Raw genomic sequence first — 12393 nt, 5'->3', positions numbered from 1 at the left:
TTTTATATTACTAAATAACATTTAATAAAAAAATTTATATTTTCAAGATTTTTTAATTATAAAAAATTATCTATTATTTTAATATAATAAAATATTTAAATAGTATATAACATGAATACTTTGAATTTTTAAATATTTTATTAAATATAATATAAATATAGTTACATATATATGTATTTTAACCAATATTTACTATATGTATATAATATTATCGATATTTGTTTTTCTGTAATAAGTATGATTTATTTTTTTATAAATAATAAGTATTTATTGGATATCTAATACTTTAAAACATTCAAACATATATATATCGTAAATTTATATTTAATTTAATATTTTAAAATAATATTTCTTATGTAATAAAATTTGTGTGTGTATATATCCCCCCCCCCAAATCTTATCACTATCCACCAAATATATAAACAATTGATTAAAAAAAAATTATTCAATTCCTTTTCTTATTCCTTCATTGTACGGTACCAACATATGAATGCTATATTAAAATTATTCCACTGTTAAATTCATTTTATTCGCATACATCTATTCATACATATCAATCACGTCCTCAGAATTCATTTACTTGCCAACAATTAGCCGGTTTATATATATAAAAAAATAAATGTATCTAGTTTTCGAAGCAGAATCTGTTTATTTATTCACTTACTCTTTCATTCGATTATTATGATGCTATTGGACTTTGATACGTATTAGACGCTGTTGTAATCGCTTCTTGAAATTTTATCACCAACAGTATCGACTGCGAGAAAGTGTCTCAAGCCTAAAAAAGAAACACCCAATTGTTAAGGAAATCCAACCCCAATCCTTGTAAGTACATGAGACCTTATTACATCATTCGTTTGATTCGACTAAATTTGATTTGTGTTAAAATTAACAATGTCCAAAATAAGAGTTACATTTAGGGTAAATGTTATATTTTGGTTTTTAAGTTTTTATTTAACATCACTTTAATTCTTGAAGTTTATTTCTTGACTTTAACATCCATAAATTTTAATTTTTATCTCAGTTTGGCCCCTCTGACAATTTTTCGATGAAAATATTTTGATTTTATCACTTTAGTCCCTTAAATTTATAAAAATATCAAATTCATCTTTTTTAGAAAGAAAATCTTTTTTTATATTTCTATATGGTGAATATAATGTAACTACCATGTATGGAAAATGAAAACTCTAAACTCTTGCCTAACATAATGTTAACATATTGCTTAACTTAAAATAAAATAATCTCTTTTTCTCTTTTTCTTTTTCATTTTCAAAAGTGACACTTTTAAAAAAAATGTTGGTCGAATGTAATTTTAATTAGATTATTTGGTGGAAATATATATATAAAATTCATTTTAAGAGGTTTTAATAGATTTTTTTTATAAAATGTGACTATATTTAATAGATCTTTTTTTATAAAATGTGACTATATATTAAGAAAACCTCTTAAAATGAATTATATATATATATGAAATCCACCAAAAAATCTAGTTAAAAAGCATAATTTATCAACTTTTTGTTCGAACACCCAAACTTTTGATAAATATTGTTAAGGTTTAACTTTTTTAAACTTATTTCTAACTCTTGAAATAAAAAATTACTAACATAGATTTTTTTATTATATTTTTATATTAGATAAGTTTTATAAATTTTATTCATAATTTTTATTTTTTTAACTACTTAAAAAAGAGACAGTTTATTATAAATTTAGCAATATATTATTATTATTATGTTCACGAAAATTCAAAATTTTCATTATTCACGTAAGATAATTACAACATATCAACAATAAAAAAATATAAAAAAATTATTTTTTAGTGTAAAAAATGATTATTTTAAAATTTTTAAATTTAAGGGACTAAAGTGATAAAATCAAATTTTTATTAACCTTTTTACCCTTCGAAGAGTCAAAATTCAACCATATTTTCGTCATAAATTGGTTAGAGGAACCAAATTAAAATAAAAAGTGAAATTATAAAATGTTAAAATTAAAAAATAAATTTAAAAAACTAAAATAATTCTAAATAAAAATTTAAGAAATCAAATATAGTGATTTTAAATGAAAATTTAAAGGAACAAATAAGAGTTAAAGACAGTGTTGGAGCATAGCATTGGCAGAGAATTTAAGTTGGTGGGGCCCATTTGTCCTCCCTATTCAACTCTGTAGGCTTTAAGCCCTTTTTCTGTGGGCCCAAATTTGTCTTATCCCACTACCAAATCTAACAGGTTTTGTTATCCTCTTCCACGAGCCCAGTACACCACAACAGTAAATGATAGGCTGATACGGATAGCCCCCACTTTTTCCTACTCGAAATTCCAATTATACCCCCACCCTTTTTCAAATATACAATTTTTAATATTAATTTATTTTGAAATGTCTACGAAATCTTTTTCATAAATTTCTTCAAAATCATTTTAATGAAACTAAAATACAAACAAATATTAATTGTATAAAATTAATAATTAATATTTCAATATACATATTTTTATTTTTATTCTTGGAAAAATAATAATTAGTAGCAACAAAAGTGTATTTGAATTCATTATTATATCATTGCAACAGAAATAAATGAATTTGGCATTTGGGACCCCACACTTAGCGACTCTTGTGGGAAAGGGAACAATACATATTGAATTGTACCATTATTCGCCGCAGCCGCCCATAATATATATACATTAAATATATATAATATATATATATATATATTTAATCCATACATATAAATATAATAGCTGTTTCAGATAATTATATTAACACACTTTAATTTATGATTTATTTATATAAATATTAATATCATTACAGCGACACCAATTCTTTCAATTTTTTGCCCGAAAAGTTGATGTTGTCAGCCAAAAATATTAATAAAAATCCAAATATACCCTTTTTGAAATTGTCAAACATAAATTTTATTTTTTATGAACAGAAAGATCTTCAGAGGATGTTTCTGTAATTATCAAAAAATAGAGGGATGCCAGATTAAATTTTGTAGGAGTAGGGAATATGACCTATGTAATTTTTATTTTTGATACCAATTTTTAATTTAAGTCTAAATTTCATAACATTGTAATATTAAAAACTTTTAAAATTAAAATTTTTGTATAAATTAATACATTGTTTAAATGAGAATATCTAATTCTTTTTGCTAACTTTTCTTTATGGAATCTTCATACAAAATACACCTTCTAATAATTAAATATTAAATTTATTTTTATGTGTTCATAAAATTAATTCTTAGGTTATAAATTTCAATTTCAATAATTATCTCATTTCTCAACTTGTACAAATTAACATTAACTTTTAACGTTAAAAGATTTTTTAATATTTATATTTATTTATTATAACAAATTATTAAAAAGAAAAACATATATTGAAATTTCTAACTTTTCAAATTTTCGTGCGCCGCCCCGATGGTCGCCCAACCCCACCACCATGGCCGTCCACGTCCGCGCCCTGCCCCAACCCCGCCCTATCCGCCATGGCCTTAACTCGGGATTGACACTCCGCCTAGCCCTCCTCCCTCGCACCCTCGACGCCGGCTCCGTCCTTGGACTCTGCAATTATTTTAATTTGAATTTAAACAAATGATATATACACTTAGTTTGTTTTTAAGTGATTTTTATATTTTTAGATTTTCACCGGAGGGCATTTAAGTCCTTTTACATCTTCCAACAACTTTTCAATCGATATGGATAGTTTATATAATCATGCAAAAGATAGAGGTAGTTTATATAAATAGACTATATATTAAGGAGTATAAATATAATTATTTCCATTTTTTTTTCTTCTAGTGAATTCTTTGTGATTACATTATGAATTTTAAATATTAACAACTACAGTAATAAACACATTAATTATTAACATTGAATAATTATAGCCAATAATTATTATGTAAATAGATCAACAACTATTATTAAAATATAACAACATTAATACATCGATAATATTCCAATGTCCTTATAGCATGGATGAGATCTCATCTGGCCGATTAAGCAAAGTGTCTTAATGACCTATAAAAGTGGAGTATCTGACGAAGTTGACAAGCTAGTGGTTTGTGCGATTTCAGGGGTGTTTGCAATAAATTTTATTTTTGTGGTAGAAATAAATTATAGAAAAAATTGTAAGTTAATCAATAGTAAATATTATGAGTGTTTGAAAATGAAAGTTAAAAGTGAAAAAAAAAAAAGTTCGAGTGTTTGAAAAAAGCAGTTTAATACTTACAATTTTATTTATAAACTACAAACGTTGTTGGAAGTTGTTTATACCTTTTGACTTAAAATCCACTTAATTCAAGCAGTTTAAAAATAAAAGTTACAAAATAATAATATTATTTCAACTTATTTTCTGCAATAAGCTGATAATAGATTAAGCGTTTGCAAACACCCCTCCATAAATACAATGCTATGGTGAAAGAAAAATATTTGGTTCAATATATATTAGTACATAAAAAAAATTTAATTGGGATAAATTAAATTGGGGTGAATAGCAATTTGTCCCCCTGTGATGTCGAAAATGAGCACATTACCCCCCCTATAAAAAAAATATAACAATTTACCCCTTGTACTTTTTAAAATGAAGCAATTTACCTCCTTATACAGGGAGGTAAATTGCTTCATTTTAAAAATCATAGGGGGGTAAATTGTTGTATTTTAAAAAATATATGGAGTTAAATCTCTATTTATTTTTTCATAAGGGGTTAATTTGTTCATTTGCGATATCACAAAGGTGTTGCTTGTATTTTTTCCAATTAAATTGTGATGGTTGCCCTGCAGATAAAATTGGATTTTCTAGCTTTAGATCGTTTAACAATAAGTGGGTGTTTGCAAAGATTTAAAATAAGCGTTTATTATTTTATTATTAAAATAAATTAAAAAGAGTATTTTTATTTTACAGATTTTATTTTTAAATTGATTAAATTTAGCTAATTTAAGCAAAAATTTATGAACAGATCCCTACTAACTTCTATAACTTATTGGTAAAATTATAAATATTAAATTATTTTTTTAAACACTTTTTTTTTAACTTTTATTTTCAAATTCTCTCAATATCTACTACTGCTTTTAACTTACAACTTTCTTTACAACTTATCACATTATGAAAATAAAAATTATACAAACACCCCTTAAAGGGAATAATACTCCTTAACTTTTTGCTCTTTTTATTTCTTACGGTATGATTAAACTCGTCCAAATACATTCTTGATTTTATAGTCAATAAACATGCCAAATTCCTTAAGTACAAGTACCTAATAGGAATGACAATGGATTAAAATTGGACCTGAATTTAGCCTGATTAAAACAGATTTTGAAGCTCTAAACGGGTCAGAGACGAGCTCAAATCATAATAATTTGAATTTGAATTCACTTCGATTATTATTATTTTATATATATTTATACATATATATAAAAAAATATGTATAATTTATTTATGCTTATATTATAATACATAAACTTAATATTTTTAATAAATTAAAATAATAACATAAATAGTTTATACAGATTTTAATGTTTATTTAAGCAACACGTATTCTAAAATTTATACATTTCAATGCCGAATATATGCCAGCATAAGCTTATAAAAAAAATCTTTTAATAATATTACCGTCTCATATTCATAAAATTATAATGGTATTATTTTTAAAAAATATATAGTTTTAGTACATAGTTTTAGTACTTTAAAAATATTAACTGGGTCCAAATTCAAAATTTTCTTGATAGAACGAGTACCCAATTCTGATCCACCTCATCCCCATCCCATTGCCATTTCCAACGACCAACAATAATTATTAAAATAAAAAATTAAATATATATATATATATATATGTATATATATAACAGTGGTCGGATTGGAATTTATTACACATGAAAGGAATATTAAAAGATGATGAACATAAAGCTTGGGATCCGACCAATAAAGCAAAAGGGTTTGATGGTAAGTAAAAATGGTAGTGGTCCGTGTGATCAATTATGGATGATTGATTAATTGATGAACTAAATACTATAATTAATGCGTATGTATTTAAGTACTCGGCTCAATTATTGTGCCCGTGCAAGTATTAATATTAGTATTAGTATTATAGATTCATAAATATTAATTCATTTAATTATATGGATTTCAAGTAGTCCTAACCCATTAATGCACCCCATTTATTCCGCTGGAATTTTGCTTCATTCTCTTTCAATTTTCCACTAGGAAAATATAGTTTTCTTTTTTTCTTTTTTTTGGGGGCTTTTACTTTTTTTTTTTTTTTTTTGGATAAATGTAAGTTTCATTAATAAAATAAGATCGTTCAGTACAACAGTGCTCAACTGGTGGTTTTTCCCTCGACAGGCCAAGGGATACGCCATAATCTATATAACGCACGTGAACTAACAGAACGAGATAAATTAACACTGATAATCCTTTGTCTAATATCTTCCACAATAATGGTGGTTATGATATTCGGTGGCCGCTCCGTATGTTCAAAGCGTCTCAAATTTCGTTCCCTCCAAATGTGGTAAATGCAAGCAGCCAGGAGTGCACGATAAGCCAAGTTAATGATATGTTTTCCTCTCCATTTCCTTGCAGCCCACTCAACGTCCCGTGACTACTCTCTATTAGGCCATTCAAACCGAACAATCCGTCGAATTGCTATCAGACATCTTCTGGCATAACGGCATCGAAAGAATAGATGAGTATGAGTCTCCATTGCGCCATCATCACATAATATATAGACGCCTAGGTATGATAGCCATGGTTTATCAGCTGTGGATAGTTTCCCCAAAATCGCAAGCCATAGAATGAAATTATACTTGGGGATCTTCAGGGAACCCGAGACTAGTGAAGACCAACCTACCTTGGGTCCCGATGGGTCCAATAGTCTGTAAAGAGATGCAACTGTAGGTCGCCCCGTTTCAAATTGCCAAATAATACAATCTGTCTCGCCATGAATTATTGGCAATGCATGCAAAATCTCCAAGCACTTAATGTCCATAATGAGAAGCCAATGTCATTGCCCCTCTATAATAATACTGCTGAGCTTGTCCGCCTTCCGAAGCCCAAGCATACGTGGACCCTGTGGGAATCTCCCAATAAGGGGATCAAGGTGATGCCATGGATCATGCCACAAATAAAATGAATCTTCATCACCAATATGATAGTCCACCATCGATCGAAGCAAGGGGCGTAGACGAAGGAGTTTCCTCCATCCGGGGGGGTTTACTTTACTATTGTTTTTAGGGGATGTCATGTCGATGTATATCATTTATTATATTTGAAATTTAAACATAAACTCATTAAAAATGAATATTATGTCAACATATAAAATATTATTAATGTATGAAATTTATTAGAGTTAATTACATTTAGACCTCTCTAAAAATATGAAATTACACTTTTCATCAAGAAAAGTTTTAAAATTATACTTAAACCCCTACAGAAAATTCACTGTTTACACTTGACCCTTTCATTAAAGTTTGAGAAAAAGTGCCAATGTTAGCAAAAAATTATATAATTTTTTAATTTACCCCTTATTTAATATTTTTAATATAATAATTTTGTATATATAAGAGAAAAATGCAGTGATGTTAATCTCACTCTATATATACATATTATATTTGATCCTTTATAAGTATAAAAATATACTTTGAGAATATTATATGAGCAAAATTAAAATTTTATATAATTTTTTCTACTAACTTGAACATTTTTCGTCTAAATTCTAACGAAATGGAGTCAGGTGTAAACGAATTTTTTTTAAATGGGATGTAAGTATAATTTCAAAATTTGTTTAGAAAAAAGTATAGTTTCTCATTTAAAAAAAAATATAAGTGTAATTAAATCAAATTGTTATAATGTATATCAATTGAAACTAGTATATGTAATACTTTAATCTGAAAGATTAATGTTTTTATATAACTAAATAGGATATGTTTGGATTTCTGGCTTCCCATTTTCCCAAACAAGATAAAACACACTCAATTTTTATTTTCGTGTTTTTACACCTTATCTCTATTTTTCTCTCTTTATTTTCAAAACACAAGACAAAATAATTAAAACACAAATCCAAACAGAATGATAGTGTTTTGGACAATTGATGTTCATCAAATAATAAATATTACTAACTTGTGATAATATTTTTTTCATAGATAAAATCGATTATATATCATATTTCTCCTTTTATTTATATATATATATATTGAAGTTCGAATATATCATTATTTTTCATAGCTAAGTAAAAAAAAAAAAATCAATAAAATTATGTATAGCATGTCCAATAAATGATCTCCCTTTGGGTATTTAAAACTTTATTGTTTGTTGGTTACGAGCTATTTAAAGTTTATGATGCCAGTTGCCTTAAATTGCTAGCTAGCTTAAATGTTATCTGTCAAATCGAAATCAAATCAATTATTTAAAATATGTATAATATACTTATAATGTGATTAGCTATTCTATCTAAATTATACACTGCCCGCATAAAAATACGCATTACGCTTGCCGTATAATTAAGTCAAACTTAACCAAACCCGGTCTAACTTAGAATTCTCCCTTGTCTCAACACAAATTTTTATGCACATGCTTTTTTCTGGGATAATGCATTTTTTATTCTTAAATAATTTAAAGTTGTAATTTTGGTCCTCAAACTTCTGCATAATGTTTGGATTCGTTTTCTGAGTGTTTTGTTGTGTTTTGTGGAAATAGAGAGAGAAAAACAAAGATAAATAAGTGTGTGTTAGAGATAGTATGTATGTTTGGATTTATTTTTGGAGATAATTTAAAATAAGTATTATATATTTAATGTTGTGTTTTGGGAGACAAAAATTAATATTCATTGTCAAATCATGTCTTTGGAGATAATTTAAAATAAGTATTATATGTTTAATGTTGTATTTTGGGAGACAAAAATTACTATTCATTGTCAAATCATTCTTTTTTATATATATTTATGTATATATGTGTGTATATATATAAATATTTTTATGCTAAAACAATTTAAAACACCTAAATAAGGTGTTTTTGAATGATGGCAAACATTGGATATGTTTTGGCATTTTTTGTCTTTCTGTTAAATTTAACTGAAATTTCACTCAAAATGGAAAAAATTGCTATTTTCCTCCCATTTTATGGTGTTCTTTAAGTTGTAATACAGAAAATGAATAAATTTTTTAAATAATCTTAACAAAAAATTGTCAGTAATAAAAATTTATCAAGAAAAATTTTAAAAAATCATTGTTTAAATTTGTTTTTTGTTTATTCTCTCTCAAAGTTTAAAAAAAATAGAAAAATTGAATGTATTGGATTACAACTTGAAAAACACCACAAAATAAGAGAAAAAAATAACAATTTTTTTTTTTTCACTTCAATGAAATTTTCGTTAAGCAAAAAAGTTTTTTTTTTTTTCACTTCAATGAAATTTTCGTTAAGTTTAACAAAAAAGTTAACAGAAGGGCCAAAAGTGCCAAAAAGTAGAAGTTTGAGAATCAAAATTACAACCTTAAATTATTTGAGGAGTCGCATTAGTGGCTATATTTGAGAACCAAAAATATATTTATCCCCTTTTTTCTCTTTGCTTTTCTTTTTTCGTGAAATAAGTTTTATTGAGTTAAATACATCTCTCTTATCATTAAAAAATTTGGGGTAAGTTATAACGAGTTCCTCTAAAGTTTAATATAATTACAAATATTTTATCATTATTTAAAAAATTACTAATACACTCCGCTACTTGATAAAATTATGTAATTCTGATACGGAGCTTGAAATTGTCAACTTTATTCTTAATGTATTTTTTTCTTTTTTTTTAAATTGAAAATTTATAAGAAAAATAAGACAAGGTGGATGAAAAATAATTAAAAATTATCCAATTAGTTCATAATTTTTTTTTAATATTCAAAAAAATAAATTAAATTAAATTTATAGTCCACAAGGATATTTTGCAATTTACCATAAAAAACTGACAGAAATTAATGGATTGACTAGTTATTAGACGATCATTAAAATTAAAAAATTATTTATAATTTTTCAAATGACAAGGGAATATTCGTAATTATACCGAACCTGAAAGAGGTTGCCTAATTTATCCTAAAATGTATTAAGAGACTCTTGAGTGAATTATAAAATTTTCAAAATATTTATAGTATGTTATAAACTGATTACTAAAATTCTTTAAAATTTCAACAATTTCTAATTTTGAACATAAATTATAAAAGTTTTATTATTAAAATATTTCGAGCTCCATTTAAGAAAAAAATCATTTTCAAAGAGCACAGCCAAACACACCTTAAAGAATTCTTTCTCCCATCTCTCTACTTATGTACGATATATTCCCCTCACTCACTCCGTTTTCACATTCACGATTTCTTCTTTCCCACAACTCCAAGAATTCATATTCATCCAATTTTTCTGTCCGAACTCATTTGAGCAATGGGTCGATCTCCATGCTGCGATAAAATCGGGGTGAAGAAAGGGCCATGGACACCTGAAGAAGATGAGAAGCTCTTAGCTTATATACAACAATACGGCCATGGAAGCTGGAGAGCTTTGCCTCCCAAAGCTGGTGAGCCGCCTTTTTCACCCTGGCTTTTGCACCATGCACATTGATGTAATCCAATCCAGTCCAATCCGTCGACTTTTTCAGTAGAGTAAAGTTTATAGCTTGTTTTTGGGGTTTATGTATATATGTAGGGCTCCAGAGATGTGGGAAGAGTTGCAGGTTGAGATGGACTAACTATTTGAGACCTGATATCAAAAGAGGCAAGTTCAGTTTTCAAGAAGAACAAACCATCATTCAGCTCCATGCCCTTCTTGGAAACAGGTAAATCTTCAGAGATTTTTCAACTCCAACTGAGTCATGTTTTCTCAGTGTCTGATAGGCCATATTTCCCCCCTCACTGATCTTGGAGATCGAGTAAAATCTGTGTCTATCTTCTTTTCTGGAGATTTGAGGGTATGATATATATGAGCAAGAAACTCTACAGTAATGTGACAAATGTTTCCAGCTTCTGATAATGAGAGTTGCAGGGATGAACTAAATTCTGTACATCGAATATTCAAGATTTAGATGCAGTAGTAGCTAGTTGCAATGTTATCTTTTTTACTTTCATCCATCCACAGCTTTTTCTGCTATATATCCCGGTCCTGTCAGGCTGATTAGTAGCAGCAGTTACTCTCACAAATTGCCGAATCTGACCTGAATTTCAAAAACAATTTGGCCTGCCAATATTTAACTTTTACACAGAAAAAAGTGGTGGATTCTTGTTCCTTGATCTTGTTTTTAGCAGTATTGGGTAGATGGAAACAAGGGTGTTTCTTCTCTTCTTGCAGTGATCGATATTTTCTCGTTGATTGTCTTCTTCTCAGGTGGTCGGCTATAGCCACTCATTTGCCTAAAAGAACAGACAACGAAATCAAGAATTACTGGAACACCCATCTCAAGAAGAGATTAGCTAAAATGGGCATCGACCCCGTAACTCACAGGCCCAAGAACGATACCCTATTATCCGGCGATGGCCAGTCCAAGAACGCCGCCAATCTCAGCCACATAGCTCAGTGGGAGAGCGCCCGCCTCGAGGCCGAAGCCAGATTGGCCAGACAGTCCAAGCTAAGCTCCGGTGCTGGCTCTGTCAATTCCTTTCAGGTACCTGTGTGTTGATACACTTTGTCCTGACCTGATTGATTTCTGCAGAAACGCAACAAGCTTAATATTTTACGCTGAACAGGCTCAGAGCCCGGAATTCGCCTCCACTTCGAGCCCGATTCACAAGCCCGTTGGCCCGGGGCGGTGCCTCGACGTGCTCAAGGCATGGACCAGTACTGGCGTTTGGGGGCAGACAAGCGAAGCGGGGGCTGTGAATTCTGGTCTCTCAATGAGGGGAGTCGCCGGCGAGCTGGAATCATCGACTTCGACACTCAGCTCCGCCGCGGGAGTAGGAGTGCGAGAGAACTCCTCCGCCGCGTTCGCCGGAAACTCATGTGACGTCGACGGCGGAGTCACGAAAGAAGAAAGGGAAGAAGAGTACTGGAAGTATTTGCCGGAACAAAGAAACGGGATTAGGAGTTCGTTCCCGTTCACATCAGTATTGGCAACGGAATCAATCAGGAGTAGTACTTCCGAGCATGTTCCTTGTGGGAATTTCGTCGAAAAGTTTACGGACCTTTTGCTGAGCACCGACCGGCATCTCTCGGACGACGGCGGAGAGTCCGATGACAACGGCAGCGGAAGTGGTGGCGGCAGTGATTACAATGAAGATAACAAGAATTATTGGAATAGCATCCTTAATTTGGTGAATTCTTCGCCTTCTGGTTCACCCATATTTTGAATATTTGACGTTAACGGTGGACTAATGACTGGGAAAAAAAAAGAGTATAAGAAGAATTTGAGTCATTACATATTTATCACAATTTCCGTACTATTCTTATAAA

At 29.1% G+C, this 12393-nt stretch overlaps 1 protein-coding gene across 1 annotated transcript; it reads left to right on the top strand.

Moving 5' to 3' along the window:
- On the top strand, positions 10248-12393 carry LOC105167648 (myb-related protein 306-like). The gene is made up of 4 exons (XM_011087441.2): positions 10248-10528; positions 10657-10786; positions 11332-11608; positions 11691-12393. Exons 1-4 carry the CDS (start codon positions 10396-10398, stop codon positions 12288-12290), a joined length of 1140 nt encoding a protein of 379 aa, XP_011085743.1. The 5' UTR covers positions 10248-10395; the 3' UTR covers positions 12291-12393.

This window comes from Sesamum indicum, linkage group LG8 (genome assembly GCF_000512975.1).
Source record: "Sesamum indicum cultivar Zhongzhi No. 13 linkage group LG8, S_indicum_v1.0, whole genome shotgun sequence".
NCBI classification, from domain to species: domain Eukaryota; kingdom Viridiplantae; phylum Streptophyta; class Magnoliopsida; order Lamiales; family Pedaliaceae; genus Sesamum; species Sesamum indicum.
Note: the sequence above shows the minus strand (reverse complement) of the source record. Positions and strands in the feature narration are given on the sequence as shown.